The following is a 20,642-nucleotide window of genomic DNA, read 5'->3' as shown; positions in this document are numbered from 1 at the left end:
ATTAACAATGTTCTTCAAAAATATAATTTATATTAATTTTAAATGTAAAAAAAAAAAAAAAAAAAAAAAAAGAATTTAAATTTATTACCATGAATGATTTCCTGTTTGATTCCACCACATAATGTTTTATTAAGAAGGGTTGCATGCTTGCATTCAATTGTCCTGTGCATACGGCCTCAATTAAATACACTTATGAAGGTGAACTTAATTTCACTTGCAAAGTTTACTTGACCTGGTGTATTGTACTGTTCTTCCTTAGATAATTAATTGTGCCTACATTTATAACTAGGTGGATCCAAACTGTTTTGTGAAAGGTTCCAGTGCCTGACGAACAATTCTCCACTTGACAAGTGGTCCTGCTGTCTGAAAGCTAAGAGCCATGCCCAAGGTATACTGCACATCCCCTCCCAATGTAGTGCATCTCTTCCAGAGGTTATGCGCTTCTCTTCCCGAAGTGCTGAAACTTATAATAATCAGCATAGCAAGTCACCTTGTTAGTTCCAGGATTTGTGTGCATGCACTTTCCTTTTTTTTTTTTTTATTTGGAATTCATTCTAATATCAGTTTATCTTTTTGGAGGTTCAAAATTAACGTGCTCACAAACTTGGTATAGTGTATTTAGCATTTTTTTTTTTGATAAGTAATAAAGGTTTTATTAAAAAAGTGCAAGGCGCCATTAAGTTCACAGGAAGTATATACATGAACTACCAAAGCAGTCTACAAAAAGAAAGAAAATCCAACAACCCTACAAAACCCAAGCTTTCAAACCCAAAACCAACGGAAGACCCCAACCCTATACCATGTACTCCTTGCCTTTCCTACGCCGGGAGGACGCGCTAGAATCACCGTAGTTGATGGAGCTTATTAGATTCAAAACTTCCCTCTTACCTTTGGTCTTTGGATGCGCTGCCTTAACTCCCCGATGGATTCAATGGCTTCTAAAATCGCCAAGGATGGATCCATATCCTCGTCACTTTCCAACTCCCAATCCAAGGCCAAATCGGGAGGTAAAACACTCAAAGGGTAAGGAGAGTTGCCATCCTCCCCATCTCATACCTCGTCGCCCTGCTCCTATGCAACCACCTCCCTAGACGAACGAAATCATACTGACCACTTTTGAGATTGTTTCAAACCATTCATCCTAAAATCCTTTCCCTTATTGGCGGTAGAAGAACCCGGAGTTGCACACCTTTAACAACTAGAGTCGACGTAGACACGATTGACACTTTGTGTAACTTGCACAACTGGGCTCGGGTTGAGAAACCCCCGCCAAAGAAAACTCCTTACCGGAGAAAGAGACTTACCCTTATCCTTCACGTAAACTGCTTTCTCGACTGGATCATTGATAGTTGAAAGTAGAGGAAGAAACCTCGGCACTTGAGCAACTGGCCTCAAAGCGTCCATAGAATCGGCAAAAAGATTCTCGTCCATATGCGCTTTTCTGGCTTCCCTAGCCTTCCGGTAATACTTCTGGAACGGCTTAAAGTTCGACAACACAGGAGAAAAGGAACGCAACCTCTTTCCGAACTTAGCTGCTCCCGAAAAAGACTGAGAGGAGGTGATGCAAGATTGAGAAGAAGAGGAAACTTACAGAGGCAGAATGTCGAAGAAGGACTGAAAAGCCGAGCAAGCAACAACCAGAGAAGAGGCACCCAAAGAAAAAGACCCAACAACATTACTTACCGGTGCCGGCGCCGAAGACAGCACCTCTGGCGACCTCAGTTGGGGGGGGGGGGGGGGGGGGGGGGGGGAGGGAGAGAGAGAACCTAGAATTAGTAGTACTCACCAACCTTTGAGAAGACCCCAACTGCTGAATTGCAAAGTCCCCGACGACGGCCAAGAATGCCACCGAAGACGCCTCAGACTGGGAAAGAACGAAACTGGGTTTCGAACTGGCAAAGCAACCCAGAAACCCAGGAACAAAGTCTACTGAAGAAGACCCAACGCCTGGAGTGTTATACTTCACCATGGCCTTAGTCCCAGCCCGGTTACCTTGTTTGGGCTTCAGACCCAGCCCAACACACTTGAAACTGGAATTTGAAACCCAGTCCAAAGCAGCCCAAAGCCACTCTAGAAGCTTCATCCACGAACGAAAAAGCCCTACCTTCTTCTTCCTAGCCACACCGCCACCATGGAAGCAGACTAGATTCGTATTCTTCTCCGTCGACCCGTGCGGTTGCTCCTCCAAATCATAGCAATTCACCTCCATTCTCTTGTCTTCGACCACCCCACACCACGCCTCTGGAAGCAAATCCAATACACGCAGCTCTAACTCCGAAACCTGCAGCCTAGGATGCTTGACAAGAGAAACAGTTTTCCCCCGAACCACTTCCGCAAAGGATGGAGAAACCCCACCCAGACAACTGGACAAAACACCCCCCTTATGTATCCCCTCCGATGTGGACGCCTAAAAAACTAGCGACTGAACCTTTGAAAAAGTAAGCATCTTCCGCAACTCACCCACAACCTGAGACCAACCCCATCCTTCATGGCCTTCAAGGAGCCAAACAACCCCTTTACGACCACCCTCAACGAAGACAGCCACCTCAAGGTTACAAACGGCCTTATTCCCACCCCCACGAACCATCAATGCTTTCACATCTTCGTGGTAGGACTTGACAAAATCCTCCTTCACTGATTCATTTAGCGCTTCCTCTACTGTGGCCAACAACCACGTAGAACACTGGAGACCTAGAAAAATAAAACCAGAAAACCCCTTCCTCTTCCTCCAAATGAATCTTAGATGCATCAACCTTTCACTGAAAAGTAAAAAGCTTTTGCTTCCACAGAGAATCGCCGCTCCATCTCTGCTTTAACTGAGAAGCCTCAAAAAGAAACACCATGGCAACATACTCACAAGACCGCCCATTGGAGATGACGAAAGAGTTTCGATGAAAGCTCTAGCCTGAATATGAAAACGAAAAATGAACACCGACCCTAGAAAAGCACCAATGAAAGCTCAGAAGAAAGCACCTTCGAAAGAAACAAGCCCTAGCTATACGAAGAAAAGAGGAAGAGAGAATATGGCGATATGAAGCTGAAAGCTAGCGGAACAGGCGTACATGCGCTACTTCTAGCGGAGGGTGGGAGAGAGGGAGTGGGACTGAAAGCCAAGGCCTTAGTTGATAGAATCCATAGGCATAATTTCTAAAAAGAATCAATGAGTTTAGCAGTTGAACCTCGTATCTAGCATTGTGACCGAATAACTTAACATTTTCTTATCTAATTCAAAGCTTTTTGCACTCTATTTTTCTAGAGGTTCAAACATAATGCTTACAGACTTGGTAAATTGTATGCTTCCTTTTTTGTTTTTTGATTTCTTTATTGGTTGTATCTCAAGATCTGTCATGGATGATGAACTAAAGAGAATGTAATCCATGGATGATAGCTGTGGGTGGCTATATGCCAGTGTAAATTCTTTTTGTTGATTGCCTATATTGGCTATATGCCTCCAGAGTATGCAACGGATGGGCTCTTTTCCTTGAATTCTGATGTCTTTAGCTTTGATAAACATAAAATTTATGTATGTCATATTATAGTATGTACATACATAGAATTCAGTCCACTTCAGGGTTGTTTATATCCCTATTTGACTAATTATTCATACTCTTTTATCAATAAATATCTATTGTTTTGTATACAATATGTGCTTTTGTATGGATGCTTTCTAATCTAATCTAATACAATATATAATAGCACATTATAGGCTAATATATAATATACAATGAAAGAAACCCACACATACCCCGGGTTATAGGCTAGTAAACAATAATGTGCAATTCCTTTTATTGATAAATGCTCCTTTCCGCATCACAAGCCTAATTAGAACTTTTGGTTTTCATTAATTTTGTTATCTCTTATCTAAATGTTTATTATCATTGTGAGATGAAGTTCTTGAGTGAGATGCAGTCTTGGCTTGTGACGCAAAGGCTACAATATTTCAAGTAAGAACATTTCGAGGTATATTCAATGCAGAGTTTTCCTGGTATTGGAAATTATTAGCACACTGACCTCTTCAGCGTTCAATGGGCCAAATTGTAAGTTCCTCTAATGGCTTCATAATATAAGGTTCCCGTTCTTCAGTTTTGCTCTCTGTTTGTTAACCTCTGCAATTTCCAAAAATAACAAAACAGAAAATTATTCCAAAAATAACAAAACAGAAAATAAGACGCCGTTGTTTGTTAATACCTCTGCAATTTCCAAAATAGCAGCCGTTGCACCTGCTTTCTTCATCTATATATGGGATCTGATGGAAAACTAGCAAAATATTAGAAGGAAAAATTGCCAGAAACTAATGTCGTACATCTTTGCTTGGGAGACTCTTTCCATGCAAGTCCTTGGGAGACTTTTGGAGTCAATGGAATCTTGACTGACTTAGAATTTGATGGTGAAAGGTCGGTCGTGCCCTTGGTGATGAAAGTGATGGGAAATGAAACATTGATGTTTCATTCTTTAAGCAATTGGACTATCGGTCACAGGATAATTTCAATTATTTGTCATTATATCATATTATAAAATTCCAATCACACATTGAGAAGACGATTAGTCTATATATCGCAAGATGAATTATAAAGACATTCATGAGTGTTAAGTTTCACATTATAATTTGACTAATCATTTTAGAATGATAGTACAGATGTGGATAATATTTTTCTTGGGTTATAATTCATTTACTCAATGAACACCAAATCCTTGCTACCCATTTCTCTATGAGTGTTTATAATCCATCCACTTTATGGAGGTGACTCATCTTCTTAACGTGGAGTGATATATTACATCTTTGGTGTAAAAACCAAAAATAGCTTACACTCTGATTTAGCTTTCCTGGTGGCTTCATTGGTCTTCCTTCATTTCCTTTTAATATTTTTGCATTAACGTCATGTGGCTCTGGTATAGCAATATTGCAATGGTTCTATTAAAAAAAAAAAAATGCAGAGAACAGAAAGAATTTGTTGTAGGAGTTGGCCAATCTAGGAAATGAAGTTTTTTTTTTTTTTTTTTAATTTATTTTTTTTGAATCGGGGTGACGGGTTAACCTGCCGGTTTACCCGTTTATTAAATGCCTTTGGACAATTTCAATTATTGTGACCCAATGACTTAAACTTCCAGATACTTTATTACTAGTCCATGAGCCGTGTGGACACAGTACAATTTCAATTATTTGTGGTGATATAGTATAAAAAAGAGAAATGATTGTTGTACAACTTTTGTATAATTTTAACATTTTTTTTTATTTTTTATGATAAATTATTAGATCTGTTTTTCTACAAGTGGACTCTAAATATTCAATAATTAATCTTAAAAAAAAAATTATTAGAATTGTACAAAATTTACTGAAAAGTCGTACAGAAACGTTACTCTAAAAATAATAATAATAAAAAAAGAAAAAGAAAAAGCAAAGCTCCAATAATGGAGCCGTTAAAACATCTCAGTTTTCTTGCTTTCCGTATTATTTGATTACTTCGATTCAATGATCACATGGGCTCCGTTTGAAATCCCCCTTCCCCTCTCCTCCCATTCCCTTCACTTCTTCCAAAAAATATCAATTTCAAAACATTCTTACTTTTTTAACTTTTTATATCACATCAACACTTTTTTTATTATTTTTTTTTAAAAAAACTTACTACAATACAAATTTTTTTCACTTTTTCATATAAATTATTTCAACTTTATATCACATCAATTTTATTTTTTAATTATTAAAAAAAATTCCAAAAGAAAGGGAAAGGAAAAAGGGATTTCAAACGGGCCGTGGTGTGGAGTCCACCACATTCAGTGGACAAAACACTAAAGCAGAGTCCCAGTTGCTTTTTGTTTTAATGATCACGTGGGGTTGAATGCTTAAAATTAGAAAGAAATACTGTAAGAAGAATTGGCAAACCCCAATTCTCCTAAGTCTCACGCTTGATGACCGGAAGTAATAATAATAATAATATATATATATATATAGCACATGGTGGTTGGAAAGTGGAAACTTGCACTTTGCTAGTTTAAGCCGAATAATAACAATATATAAAAATAAAAATAAAATAAAAAGATTGTTAATTGTGCTTTGACGTGCTGTGCCTTGTCAGTTGTCATTTCTCTTTAACATCACATATTTCAAAAATAAAATGGTTAAAAAAAGTCATGCCTTTTTTAAAGAAGGCGCAAACTTTTTTAAAAAAAAACTCCCAGAGGTGCTTTTTTTTAAAGGGAACACTAATGAAATAATGCGTTTTGAAAAGAAAAGAACAAAAAAACACGTGCATCATCTTCAACCTTCTTCTCTTCTTCAACTTTTGTAACTTTTTAACCTAATTACAGAAACGGCTTAAACAGTAACAACAAAATAAAATCACGGTGGAGGAAGAGCAAATCTACCCCTTTATGAGTTACTGAGGCCTTGAGGGTGGGCAACTAGGGGCATATGTAAAAATTCTACCATGAGTAAGAAGAATTTTTGGGAGTTGAGGGGGGGGGGGGGGGCATGTGACCCCCCTCGGCCCCCTGCCTTCGCCCCTGCTCACATGAAAAGTCTGGCCAACTCTACTTTTTTTTTTCTTTTTCTTTTTCTTGTTCTTTTTTTTTCTTTTTTTTTTTTAAGTTGGCCAACTCTACTTGAACAAGAAGTTATATACAATTCTTGATTATTTTAAATATTATATATATATATATAAAAAAAAAAAATTACCGACAATTTTTTTTAATGGTTTAGATTTAATTTTAAATTTTTTAAGAATAAAAAAAAAAAAAAAACAAATTAAACATGAACCGTAAAAAAAAAATTAAAAAAAACTTCACTTACTACTTTTTATTTTTCATTATTTTTGCAATCATATTTTTAAATTTTAAAAAGTGTTGATATAATATATTTATCTTTCAATTATTATTTTTTTCAATTATAAGATTGAGGTTTTACATATTTGGTAAGATAGCTTGCACTCTGATTTAGGTTTTACCATTGGCTTCATTCATCTTCCTTCATTTCCTTTTATTCTTCTGTTGCAAACAAGACAACATGGGTGAGGTATCTCTACTTCATTCTAAGTGTTATTTGACAGAATGACATCTTTCAATTAAATGCTCTAATTTCATATAGTTTCAAATTTTCAATCGATTTAAGGAGATCTTTAGTAGATTTAAAGATTGTTAGTTAATATATTCTGGGAGGTATTTTTGTTTTTTTGAAAAATTGTTCTAAATGTGAAAACAATTTTAAGTGTTTTGTAAATCCTTTTGTTTTGAAAAACTAGAAAACAAAATAGAAATAAGAAAATTTTAGCAAATAGACCCAAATGGCTAATTTAACGCTAAGGAATTTAAAATTTGGAGCCCATTTGTCAAATTATACTATCATCTTGTTCCTAAAATTTGGTTTGTAAAAAATTTCATACAAACTAACTTCTAATAGTGACACGTATTCTTTGCATGCCAAAAACATATGTTTTTTTTTAATTGCACTTACTTTTAACATGCTTGTTTAATAGCTTAAATGACACATGTTACCTTTAAAAACTAATTTATATGAGTTTCATATAAATTAGTTTATAAAAAATTTGTGTCCATTTTTCTTTAAGGACACTATTTTTCATAATAAAACAATCAATTTTTAGAAATCACAACCAAAGCAATAAAATCCTTAATCATATACAATCAAAGAAACTGGACGGATAATTTTTTTCTTTCAACTAATGAAACAAAGACTTTTGGTGATGTTGAAGACTTGGGGTCTACTGATCGCCTTCCATGGCATGGTGGCATTACTAGTTGGTGGACTACTGATCATCTCCTTTCCGTTTTCTTTGAATTTTTTGATTCAATCACGTGTGTGGAGTCCACCACATTCAATAGAACAATCCAATCCAAAGCTCACCCACTAAGAATACTAGTAGTAGTTACTTTTTATTGGTTCATTTCTCTATATTTAGAGAAAATTTCATGAAAAACATAAAAAAAAAACTTCCCACAGCAGATGCCCTATATTTAGATGATGAGGTTGGGAATGAATAGTGATTCCTTATGTATACATGTCTACTATTTATTCTCTATGTATTATTTTAATATAAAAGAAGTATAATTAATTGATATAGGGAAGAAAGAAAAAGTAGGAAAGAGAGAAAAAGAATAAAATAAGAGTAAAAAAAATAATATTTAATTGATATAGGAAAAAAATAAGGGAATTTATTATGTGGTATGAAAGGCTTGGCTATACACTCTCATCCTACTCTTATCCCACCCTTGTCTACATGGACCAATAACATTGTTAAAAAAATGAAGGTCACACTACATTCTCTCTACTATCTCTCACATTATTGGTCCATGTAGATAAGGGTAGGATAAGAGTGGGATGAGAGTGTATAGCCAAACATTTCTCTTTTTTATATGGAAGCAAGAAGTAATTTTGTTCCCTAAATATAGGAAAAATGGTTGGGAATCTATTATTAGTGCTCTAATCGCCACATACTGAGTGCTAGTAAAATGGGCTGGCGTATCCGGTTTAAGCAGACCTGTTTGACCTGCTAACTTAATAGGGTTAAATTGGGGTTAAACGATTAAACTTAAACATAACACATTAATTTGCTGAGTAACCCGACGCGACCCTATATATATATTGTTTTTTTGTTTTTTTTTTCCAAAGCATTTATGAAGTAAAATCTAGGATAACAAAAATGGACTCCAGGTGCCTTTCTGTGCAGCATGCTCATAACAGCATAAATGTCATTTTTGGGTTCTCGATCCACACCAAAAGGACAAAAGAAGAGAAATGTGTTTTAATCTAAACTTTCTCTGCATTTTATGTTGTGTCCAAAGTAAAAAAAAAAAAAAAAAAAAAAAAAAAAAAAAAAAAAAAAAAAAAAAAAAACTGGGCTACGGATCAACCAGTGGGTCAAGCAGGTTTACCCGTTTATTAAATGCTATGTTTATGACCCGAATTCATTTAATATAAACTCAAACCTTATAAATTCATGTCAGATTTATAAGTCGTGTCGAAAATTGTTAGACTTAGACTAGAGACAAACACAAAAGCTATTCTAGTTGTAATTTATGGGCTTTTTTTTTTTTTGTTTTATGGATTTGTAATGTTGTTGGATTTACATTTGAATAATTGCACTTTGTAATTTGTATGTTTATATTATTTTTGGATAAATCCATCATGGGGTGTTTGTATCTTCATTGTTATTTTTAAATTAAAATGTGAAATCAAGTTATGGAATTCATTTAAAACATTAAAGCTTAAAAAAATCCTATATCATATATTATTCAAAAACCAAGCTTCATTTCTTTTCTTTTATGACTGATAATACATGACAAGCAGAAACTAAACGTACATGGCCGGGTAATTTTTTCTTTCATTCATTTCCATACAACTAATGAAACAAAGACATTTGGTGATGTTGAAGATCGAGTACTTGGGGTCTACTGATCACCTTCCATGGCATTTCTAGTCGGTAAGGCGCTGAAACAATCACGTGGTGTGGAGTCCACCTGCAGAAAGAGTCCCAGTTGAACTGTCTTCTCGATCTTCTTTCTTCTTTCTCCATTGTTACTCCCGTCTGACTGTTTGGTCTAAACATTTTTTTTAATTAATTAATTTTTTAACCTTTTATTGACTAATTAATTTGACCTGCCTCGTGAATGAATCACTACCAAACATTATAACTAGCAGAATTTTCAAATATATTGGCTTTTTCCCAATTTTGATTCATATCATCCGGCTCCCGCAATGTTAATGGTCCGTTTGGGTATTGAATCCGAATATTATTCGAATTTATTGTGCGAATTACGAGGTTTGACTTTGTGAGAAAAAGTTTGAAAAAATTTGAAATTTTTTTAAAAAGTTAATAAAATATAATTTGTTTTTGAAAAAAGTTGAATATTATTCAAAAGAAACACACCATAATTATGTGACCATTTGATGCCATCGAGGTTTCGCCAGCTACGGTAAAGGTTTGTTAGAGCATCCTCATTGGCCTCTTCAAAATTTCACTAAATTTTAGTGAAAAAATCTACTTTTTTGAGTTTAACTATTACTTGTAAAAAGTTTTCTACATCAAACTCTCCAAAAATTTCTCTGTTTCAACTAAATATTAATTTTTTAATAATTTTAAAAGCAACTACTTTTAACTACCACTCAACAATGTCTACAGTTTTGCAAAACTGCTGCCATAGCCCCCAATTTCATGGAAAAAAAGAAAATTTGTTGTCATGATACGGCAAATTCATCAATTCGTGGGTCTTTTACTGATCTTTCCGATAAGCTATTACCAGAAACGGATTGATAAGGATCCTCCGCCATGGCCGTGATTATAAAATCCCCATTTATCAAGAGCCTCTTCGGACATCCATTTTTGGGGTTTTAAGGTTTTTCTGTAAACTCTCTCTCTCTTGCACACACAGTCTCCACTTTCTCTCTTTTTCTGCAAACTTTAGCCATAACTGATACCCATGAAGAGGTCCTTGCTGCCCATCTCAAACAGCAAAAGATCGATATATCTTTCTCTGCTTATATATATATATATATCAAGTGCTTGATTACTTTTAGAAAAAAGTTATTGATTACCCCTTTCTAATTGGTTTGCTTGGGTCATTGGGTGCTTTGGATTTTGCCTTTTTGACCTTGAAATTGCTCGCTGTTTTCTTCTTCTTCTTGTCTGGGTCCTTGGGGGGTGTTGGCTCTGGCTTAGAGACGGCAAAATGTAATTTACGTTATTCCTCTTGTTGGATTGTTGATAGGATTGCAAAATATCAATATTTTTCTTGCTGGGTTTCTGGAGAAGGTAGCAGAGGTGAACGCCTTCACCGACGAAGAAGGAGAGACAGAGGCAGAGAGAGAAACGGGCGGGAAGTGAAAAGAAAACAATATTATACTGAATAGCGTGAGAAAATTGGGGGTTAAATCTGGTGAGAGTTTCTGACAATAACTAGTTTAGGGAAACTTTGAAGAGCTTGATGCATGAGTGTTTTTGAGAACTTTCACCAAAATTTGGTGAAATTTTTGAACTGAAGAGGCCAATGAGGATGCTCTTAAGTGCAAAACTACAAGCAAGGAAGAAACCAAATGTAGAGGAGTCGGTTTTGGAGGGTATAATTATATTTTCATATTTTATTTGATAGTTATGCCCTCTACATATAAAGGATCGGCTCCTCTCCAGTTGGTTTCCATCTCCAAACACTTGACGGAGTATTAATACAACAAGGGCTTAGAGTTTTCATTGTATCTTTATATATCATGTATTTTTTAAAATTATTATTAAATTTGAGAGGATCATTATTGAATTTTAATTCAATGGTAATTTTAAAATTTAGGATGACACACTTGTAGCATCACTCCTTGGCACGAACCACTTTTAGCAATTTTTATAAGAGATGTGTTTGGTGTCATTCTCTTGCATAATTTTTTTGAAATATGATTCTCCATCACCTAAATATACAATTTTTTACCACATTGTCTATGTGGTAAGGTGGTCCCCTACCTTATTTTATTTTTTAAAAATAAAATAAACTCTAAAGCTAGTCAGGGACCACCTTGCCACATAGACAAGGTGGTGAAAAATTGAATATTTAGATAGTAGAGAATCATATCTCTATATATATATTGCAAATCTATTATTGAATCTGTGAAACCCACATATGGTCTCACATATTCTTAATAGTAGATTTTTACATCTCTTTGTACACAGATGAACAATATATATACAAGAGAATAATCATCTATCGTCCATCAACAGAGAGACTGTTGCTCTTCTAATACAATATCATAAATACAATTTGGTATCTTTTTTGGATTCCATTGCATCTTGGAGAAATATTAATTGTAACCATTTGCAAACCAATTCATCAAATTTGGCGGGGATAAATAATTTATTAAGAAACACAACTTTGTAACTCACCTTAGGAACTTTCCTCTTCATTTCTAAGAAGAATAGCAAGAAGTTATTCACTATAGCAATGTCCCAATAAAAAATTGTTTCTCGCATCATCCTCTCAGTCTCTCACCATCACTCTCTCTTCCAAATGAAAATATGAGAAATAGAAAATAATTAAAAAAATTAGAAATAATATTTAAAAGCAAGTAAAAAATATAATAAAAAAATTGTTGGAAGTGTGTATAAAAAAAGTAATAACTAAAATAAAGAGCTGCAATTTTTCAATAAATATTTCAGATATCTTTGTTGGAAGGATAGACCGATTATGTTACGTCAATATAGTAAGATAGTGGAACGATAGTGGTGAGGTAGTATAATATTAGTCTTTTATTATTATTATTATTATTTCGTCAAAAAATTTTGAGAATGAGATACAAGGAAAAGTTGAGAGAAATTTTCGAAGAAAAAGTTTGCTTGAGACTTGGAAAGGCTGGAATCTTGATGGCACTAATCATTTTTGAATTTTTATGAACCCAAGATTACATGATTAGCTAAATGAACCCAAGATTACATGATGGTTTACTTAGAATCAAGACAGAAGGAGACACTTTCCTTTCTCAGGGAGATGAATAAAGTTGCAGGGCACTGGCTCTCAAGGATTTCTGTTTTGGAAAGCTCAATCTTACATCAATGCCTCCATGAGCCGTGTGGACACAGGACAATTTCAATTATTTGTGGTGATATCGAATAAAAAACAAAGAAACCCAAGGAAAAGATTTCCTTGTTCAATAATGGAGGCGTTAAAACATCTCACTTTTCTCACGTGGTGTGGAGTCCACCACATTCAATGGACAAAACACTAAAAGCAGAGTCCCAGTTGCGTTGGGTCCACCACACTTTCTCTTCTTTCTTCTTGTTTTCTGCCTGAGCAGCCGTGAGGGTCCATCACTCCCATTGGCTATTTCCTGTATGCCTTCTTTGCTCTGCAATTATCTCATTTTGCTCTGCTCTTTCTTCCATTGCAATCTCTTTTTGCTCTAGCTGCCGTTTCCTCCATTTATCTTCCTTCATTTCCTTGGATTTGCAAAGAAGATCGAAAACATGGCTGAGGTTGCAGGCCTACTTCTTTCGCCCTTTCTCCAAGTCTTTTTTGAACGAATGGCATCCGGCGACTTCGTTGACTTCTTTCGAGGACGGAAACTCAATGAGGGACTCTTGCGCAAGTTGAAGATAGCATTGCTGTCCGTAAATGCACTGCTTGAAGATGCGGAGGAAAAACAACTTACAAAGCCTGCTGTGAAAGTGTGGCTTGATGAGTTAAAAGATGCAGTTTATGATGCAGAACACGTCCTGGACGAGATAGCCACGGAAGCCTTGCAACGTAAGTTGGACGTTGAATTTCAAACCACTGCACGTAAGGTACGAAACTCCATCTCTACTTTTCTTGGTCATTTTGTCAAGGAGATAGAGCCAAAGATAAAAGAGCTACTTAACAAATTAGAATATCTAGCAAGTCAAAAGGATGTTCTAGGTCTAAAACAAGGTGTTAGAGGAGAATCATCAAAAAGATTGCCCACAACTTCTCTGGTCGATGAATCTGGTGTTTTTGGTAGGGATGATGATAAGGAAAAAATAGTAAGCTTGTTGCTCTCAGATGATGCAACTGGCAATGAAAATCTATGTGTGATTCCAATAGTTGGCATGGGGGGAATTGGCAAGACCACCCTTGCTCAGCTTGTATACAAGGACGAGAGGGTGGATAAGCATTTTGAGCTTAAGGCATGGGTATGTGTTTCTGACGAGTTTGACGTGTTCAGGGTAACGAAAACAATTCTGGAGGAAGTAGATTCCACTTCTATTTCCGATAGTAAGAACTTAAATCTGCTTCAACTTACACTAAATGAGAAATTGAGGAGGAAGAAATTTTTACTAATTCTAGATGATGTTTGGAATGAGAATTCTGCTGATTGGGAAAGGTTAAGCACTCCATTTAAATTTGGGGCACCAGGAAGTGTGGTCATTGTAACAACACGCACCGACGATGTTGCATCAATCATGCATACTGTTCCGACTCATCGACTGAAGACGTTACTGGAAGAAGATTGTTGGTCACTATTTGCAAAACATGCATTTGGCAACTCTGACGCACGTCCAGAGCTAGAAGTAATAGGTAGGAAAATTGTGAAAAAGTGTGAAGGTCTACCTTTAGCGGCCAAGACAATCGGGGGTCTCTTGCAATCTAAACTAGATGTTGATGACTGGGAGAAGATATTGAAGAGCGACTTATGGGATTCGCCAATAGACAAGACAGACATTCTCCCGGCTCTAAGATTAAGTTACAAATATCTTCCCTCACATTTAAAGCAATGCTTTGCTTACTGTTCAATATTTCCTAAAGATTATGTTTTTAAAAAAGATGACGTAGTCTTACTATGGATGGCAGAAGGTTTCCTAGAAGAAACTAAAAATGAAACAATGGAAGAAATTGGCCATGAATACTTCCTTGCTCTGGCATCAAGATCATTGTTCGAGCAATCAAGTGACGATAAATCACTTTTTGTAATGCATGATCTTGTTAATGACTTGGCAAAATTTGTATCCGGACAATTTACCTTTAGATTGGGGGTTGACCATCCTCAGGAAATTGTGGACAAGACTCGCCATTTTTCGTATGTCAAAAGCACATACGATAACTTTAAGAAGTTTGAGTCTCTTTGTGAGATTACTCGATTCCACACATTCCTACCATTGGAGTTGTCACCATATGACGATGTCTTCTTCTTAACTAAAAGAGTACCACTTGATTTATTGCCAAAGCTAAGATGCTTGCGGGTGTTGTCTCTATCTCACTATCGAAATATGACTGAGTTGCCCGAATCAATTGGCAAAATTAAGCATCTACGTTATTTGAACCTTTCTTCCACTGTAATTAAAAGGTTGCCTGATTCCATATGTAAGTTGTGCAATTTGCAAACATTGAATTTATCATATTGTCGACATCTTTCTATATTGCCAAGAGAGATGCGAAAACTCATTAACTTACGTCATCTTGATATCAACGGAACTGCCATAAAGGAGATGCCAATGCAGCTGGGTAGACTAAAATGTCTACAAACATTAACTAAATTTATCGTTAGCAAACATAGTGGGGCTTCCATTGAAGAGTTGGGGAATTTTGCAAATCTTCGAGGAAAGCTTTCTATTTTAGAGCTCCAAAACGTTGTATCTCCTACGAATGCTCTGAAAGCATGCTTGAAAGATAGGAAGTACCTTGAGGAGTTGGTGTTGGAATGGGATGCATCTAATATTTCAGAATGTCAAATGTCTTTACCTGACAATCTTCGGCCCCATAGTAACTTGAAACATCTCACTATCAACAACTATGGCGGTGAAAGTCTTTCAGATTGGGTTTGGCATCATTCATTCTCTAATATAGAGTCCCTTCGCCTAGAAAATTGCAAACGTTGTCATAACTTGCCACCACTTGGACGGCTACCCTGTTTGAAGGACCTCTCTGTTCTTGGGTTTGAACAAGTTGTTAAAGTGGATCATGAGTTTTATGGCAGCGATTCTTCAACAGTTAAACCATTTGGAGCACTTCAAAATCTAAGGTTCGAGCGAATGTTAAATTTGGAGGAATGGTCTTCTTTTGGTGCCGAAAATGAGGATGGAGATTTTCCTCAACTTAAAGAGCTTTATATTGATAATTGTCCTACGTTAAAAGGAGGGCTACCTGTCCATCTTCCTTCTTTAGTGAAATTTGAGATTCATAATTGTCCTCAGTTGGTAGCATCACTCCCAAGGGCTCCTATTGTACACGAATTGAAGCTGAAAGATTGTAACGAGGTTCTGTTAAGGGAATTGCCAGCTAAATTGCGAAAGCTTGAAATTGGAGGATTTGACGCACTAGAGTCCCTTCCCATGGGAATGGTGGCCTCCAACAACTGTCTTCAACGGTTAGAAATCTCAAACTGTATGAAGTTAGAGCTCCCAACACACTCACACTTTGTATCCCTTGATTTATTGAGGTTGGACGGTTGTGATTCCCTCAAGTCATTTCCGTTAGATTTATTCCCAAAGCTTTATGATATCTATATCTGGAATTGTAAGAATATAGAATCTTTAACGGTTTCGGAACAACATGGACGTGATTTAGTGACCTTGCGTAGAATTTACATCCGCGAGTGCCCCAATTTTGTATCTTTTCCAAAAGGAGGAATTCGTGCCCCCGACCTTTCATCCTTTTCGATCTGGAGTTGTGAGAGTCTGAGGTCACTGCCAGAGAAGATGCTTCCTTCTCTTGATTTTTTTCAAATTTGTTTATGTCCAAGAATTGAGTCGTTTCCCGAAGGAGGCTTGCCTTCCAATGTTAAAAGTATGAATGTCCAGAGATGTGACAAACTCTTTGCCAGACGGGCGGGATGGGGTTTGCAAAAACTCCTATCTCTTAGAGATTTTTCAGTCGGTGGTGAATATGAAGACGTGGAGTCCTTTCCAGAGCCAGGGTTGCTGCCTTCTTGTCTGACTCACCTTCATATCTCTAGATTTCCAAATATGAAATCTTTAGACAAGAAAGGACTTCAAGACCTCACCTCTCTTCAAGAATTGTGGGTCTGGGACTGCCCTAAGCTCGAGTACATTCCAAAAGAGGGGTTGCCTACCTCCCTTTCTATAATACAGATCTATAAATGCCCTTTGTTGAGGAAACGGTGGCAAAGCAAGAAAAAAAAAGAGCGGCGAAACATTCCGAACGTCGATCACATATTGATTGATTTTGAAGAATTTATTGAATGAGCCAAGAGCCTCGGAATAATACCTGCACATCATCTCGAAGGCGGCAACAACATATTCACTTAGGTAATTGTAAATATGATCCTCTTCCTTCTCGTAGTGGACTTTCTTAATTTCTTTAATATATATGGATTTCTAATATAAGATATTTTCCTCAATTCCTTGTGGGTTCTTTTGCAGGTTCACCTTCCATTGTTATATATGCTTAGAATTGAAAATTTTTCGCTACTGCCCACCCCAGTGGGATTTTCTTCTTAAGAAGAAGGATTGCGTGCCTCCCTTTCTTCTATATGGATCAACAAATGCCCTAAGTTGAAGAAAGGAAACGAACGGCAAAGAGCTTGGGTTACAATTACGAGAAGCAAATAGAATCTGTGATCCTGCGAGGCATGAACTCTTGAAGGTTAGCTAATTAATCTATTTTCTAAATATTTGGTTCAATTTTTCTCAAATTGTCTCTTTTATATTGGCTAAATCGCAGCATATGTATTGATCTGATTTAGTTATATCTGGAATGTGCAAGAACGTGTGAAATTCAAAATATCACAATCAAACACCAGTAAATGCAATTCATTTCATTTAATTTTGAATTTTGAAATTAAATGAATTTTGAAATTCATTTCATTTAATTTTGAAATTTGAAATTAATTTCAAAATTCAAAATATCACAATCAAACAACAGTAAATGCAATTCATTTCATCTAATCTGCGAATGAGCTCTAGCCAAAATGAAGACTCTTTCCCCGTAAGAAGAGAATGGAGGCTGTCGTTGTGGGTTCAGAACCCACTGTGTTAGTGTATAACCTTAGCAATCTTAAAAGGCAGAAAAGTTATTGAACTCCCATACGAATATTTCGGGTCTTTTAGACTATTTTTATGTTTGTTCCAAGGGTATGGTATGTAAGAGGGTAGTGAGAACTAAATCCTTATTTGGCCGGTAAAACTGTTTTCATTTCAACTGTCATTCATTGTTGAAGAGTTATTTTTATATATTTACTCTTGTGTGTGTTTTTGTCAATGACAGGTACAACATGGGTGTAATACCATCGAAGCAAAATATTGATGCTCTAAAAGTTGGTGTTTTCTGGTATGTATGTCCCTTAGAGTCCTTTAAAAAAAAAAAAAAAAAGTGTTCATCTCGTAGAATCAATATGGTTTTGATCAATTGGACTATAGGCTAATTGTAACATAAGATTTTTGTTCATCTCTAGGAACGGTGTTGTTTTCAATTGGATTATAGGGGCTAATTGTCAATAAAATTAATCCTTGATGGAACAAAGTGCTTTGCCACTTTTTAGTTCTTCCTGTAATTCGGCTTTCAATCGAAACAATCAAAATATTTGTTTCGGTGATTTGTGTTTCTACAAATCTCTATTCCACTGTCTTTCCTCAATTCCTTGTGGGTTCTTTTGTAGGGTCACCTTCCATTGTCATATGCTTTGAATTGAAAATCTTTTGCTGCTTCTGGCCAATCTCCTTCCCATTGGGGATTTTCCTCTTAAGAGGGTTGCCTGCCTCCCTTTTTATAGTAGAAATCAACAAATGCCTTTTGTTGAGGAAACAGTGGCAAACCAAGAAACGAAAAAGAACGACAAAAGATTCCTAACGTTGATCACATACTGATTCATGGTGAATATATTGGATGAGCTAAAATCCTTGCAAGAGTCCCATTTTCTGTTATAATGCCTGCACATCATCTCAAAGGCGACAACAATATGTTCAACTTTTACACTTATGTAATTGCTCTTTTCAATCAGCTAATTATGAATATGATCATCTTGCTTCTTGTAATAACTTTCTCAAATTCTTTCATACATATGGTTTTCTAATATTTTTATCGTCTGATAAATTTCTCTTTGTTTTATCACTAACTAATTTGAGTTTTTCTAATATTGATTGTATGAAAAATTTTCAGACAACAGAATATAGAAGATTGAAGAGCTCAGATTGGGAGTACAAGACGCAGAGATGGACATATAGAATATGTTGTATTTGCTCCTTGAATGCCAAAAGGTCAGCTAAAATTTCCAAAATTTCCAACACCTAATACTGGGTTCATATTTTCACAAACTGGTCACTTTTATATTCGTCATATTCATGCCCATGAATTGTTTTTCTTTTTAATAAAGTTTGTAGGATTTTTTTTTATTTTTTATTGGAAAATTGTAACATATATATCAATCTGATTTAGCAGGGACCAGTGCAGCTTCTAATTGGATCATGGGCTAATTATTGTTTATTTTTATGAAACAGAGTGCTTAACTACTTGGAAGTTCTTCCACTACTTCACCGTTCTCCGTTCTTAAAATCTCTAATTTTCCAAACATGAAATCTTTAGAAGAATAACGGGTCTATAATTGCCCGGTGCTCTAGTACATGCCAGAAGAGGGACTGCTTGCCTCCGTTTCTATTCTATTGATCAGCAAATTTCCTTTGTAAAAGAAACAGTGTCATAGAAAAAAAGGAAGAGAATGGTGCAAGACTGCTCATGTCCATCTAATAATGATTGATGACGATTGAAATGATTGAATATTTGAATGAGCTCAAATTATAGTAGGAATCCCCACTTAGGTACCTGCCTTTTAATTTTCTAACGTTTTGTCTCTCTTATAAGTTTATCTTTGGTTTATCTCTGTCTAATTGTTTTCCATTTTGATTCGTTAACTGTATGGAAATTATTTAATTGACAGAATGTAGGAGATGGAAGAGCTTGGTTATGAATACACAAAGTCGAGGCTTGCATATACACAGGTGTGGATTTTCTCTGTTTTAATCTACTATTAATGCATTGTTATTTATTTTTAGATTTAGACATTTCAGTTACTGAACTTGTTCTGTGGCGACCTGTTGAACTTGTTCTATGGTGCTAAATCAAGATCATGAGAAATTTTGGAACTTTAGATTTGCTGAAGTGTAGGCTTTGAATTACCAATCACTACCTTTTCTTCTGATAGCTGCTATGTGGGAAAAGGTAATCATTGGAAGCAGAGGATTTTTTGTGGCCACTGCATGATCCCTGTTAGGATGGTTAATGATTTTTGGTAACTAAAATGACAGGGTGCCTACTATCCAGCTTGCACTGCGCCAACTGTTGCAGGTTCTGATGCAAAACTGTTAACAGATTATCTGTTCATTAAACAATGCAGGTTTGTTTCCAATGGTGCTTCTTTTGTTTTGCTGTTAGTTTTTCTTGCAATATTTCAAATACAATGATTTCTTAGAAAACCATGTACTGTCTCTTTCCATTAGTTCAAACTATGTACTGTCTCTTTCCTTAGCTTCCCTTAGGAAACTACTAGAAACTTGCTCTTCTATTTAGTTCAAAAATTGTTTGACAAACGTGGTAATATATTGATATCCAAAAAGAAACGAGATAAAGAGGTTGTCTCTCTTTGCTTAAGCTAGGTGCTACATGTCCATAATTTTGTCTTTTGTATATTGATATGATAGTTCATTTTATTACTAACACTTATTTGTTCATATCATTGACAGAAATGGAAATCTTATATGTTTGTCATCTAAGGACCCTTTGAAGTTCTCCAAGAGGTGGAAGCTTTTACCCTATATCAGAATCATCCTTAATTCTTACACATTCACCATCTATTCTTGGCCTTGTTGACGTGGTATGAATTTCACCCTCATTCAAGTAGGTGGGCCCAGCTGGTTTTGTAAGTCTTTGTGTAGGTTTTGGTCTGATTTCTAGCAAGAGAGACAAATAAAAGGGTGCTAAAGTGAGAAAATAGAAAAATAGAGACCAACCTTCATTTGTTTTCAGCAAAAGAAGAGTTTGTATTTCTGTATTTTAGAAAATAATCTCTATTGTGTGATAGTGGGATTTGGGTGTATTGGAGCTTTGGGTTTTGAGTAATTTTCTCTTTATTATTTTGTACTCCATCTTTTAATAGTGAATTTCCTTCGGGTCGTTTCCACCAGTGGATGTAGGCTTGTTAAGCCGAACCACTTAAATCTTAGTGTCTTATGTGATTGATTTTTTGGTATCTT

The 20,642-nt window shown here is 35.8% G+C and overlaps 2 protein-coding genes and 1 long non-coding RNA gene across 12 annotated transcripts in view; 2 read left to right on the top strand and 1 right to left on the bottom strand.

The window, feature by feature from the left end:
• Positions 1-20,642, top strand: part of LOC133879615 (putative disease resistance RPP13-like protein 1) — a 56,143-nt gene that overhangs the window by 16,816 nt on the left and 18,685 nt on the right. For 5 of the 7 annotated variants that reach the window (XM_062318244.1, XM_062318247.1, XM_062318246.1 and 2 more), the window contains one exon: positions 290-587. The exons of 1 other annotated variant lie outside the window; for it this stretch is intronic. The gene's annotated coding sequence lies outside the window, so the exon portion shown is untranslated. Of the gene's footprint in view, positions 1-289; positions 588-2,884; positions 4,088-20,642 lie in introns of those variants that run through there. One more of the 7 variants, XM_062318248.1, reaches the window with a different exon arrangement.
• Positions 325-4,335, bottom strand: LOC133879617 (uncharacterized). Its single transcript, XR_009902125.1, has 3 exons — positions 4,189-4,335; positions 4,012-4,106; positions 325-463 (listed from the first exon to the last, which is right to left on the bottom strand). It is a non-coding gene; the product is annotated as an uncharacterized LOC133879617 (long non-coding RNA).
• On the top strand, positions 12,789-20,638 carry LOC133879729 (putative disease resistance RPP13-like protein 1). 4 transcript variants are annotated; one of them, XM_062318447.1, is made up of 10 exons: positions 12,789-16,706; positions 16,821-17,043; positions 17,665-17,727; positions 18,056-18,376; positions 18,556-18,653; positions 18,894-19,211; positions 19,331-19,391; positions 19,517-19,611; positions 19,698-19,786; positions 20,133-20,638. In XM_062318447.1, exon 1 carries the CDS (start codon positions 12,951-12,953, stop codon positions 16,641-16,643), a length of 3,693 nt encoding a protein of 1,230 aa, XP_062174431.1. In that variant the 5' UTR covers positions 12,789-12,950; the 3' UTR covers positions 16,644-16,706; positions 16,821-17,043; positions 17,665-17,727; positions 18,056-18,376; positions 18,556-18,653; positions 18,894-19,211; positions 19,331-19,391; positions 19,517-19,611; positions 19,698-19,786; positions 20,133-20,638. The 4 variants fall into 4 exon arrangements, with proteins under 4 accessions (XP_062174431.1, XP_062174429.1, XP_062174430.1 ...); XM_062318445.1 differs by lacking the exon at positions 18,056-18,376; XM_062318446.1 differs by lacking the exons at positions 18,056-18,376; positions 19,331-19,391 and having other exon boundaries at positions 19,452-19,611.

The sequence above is a fragment of the Alnus glutinosa genome, chromosome 10 (genome assembly GCF_958979055.1).
Source record: "Alnus glutinosa chromosome 10, dhAlnGlut1.1, whole genome shotgun sequence".
NCBI lineage: Eukaryota > Viridiplantae > Streptophyta > Magnoliopsida > Fagales > Betulaceae > Alnus > Alnus glutinosa.
This window is presented reverse-complemented; position numbering and strand designations above follow the sequence as displayed.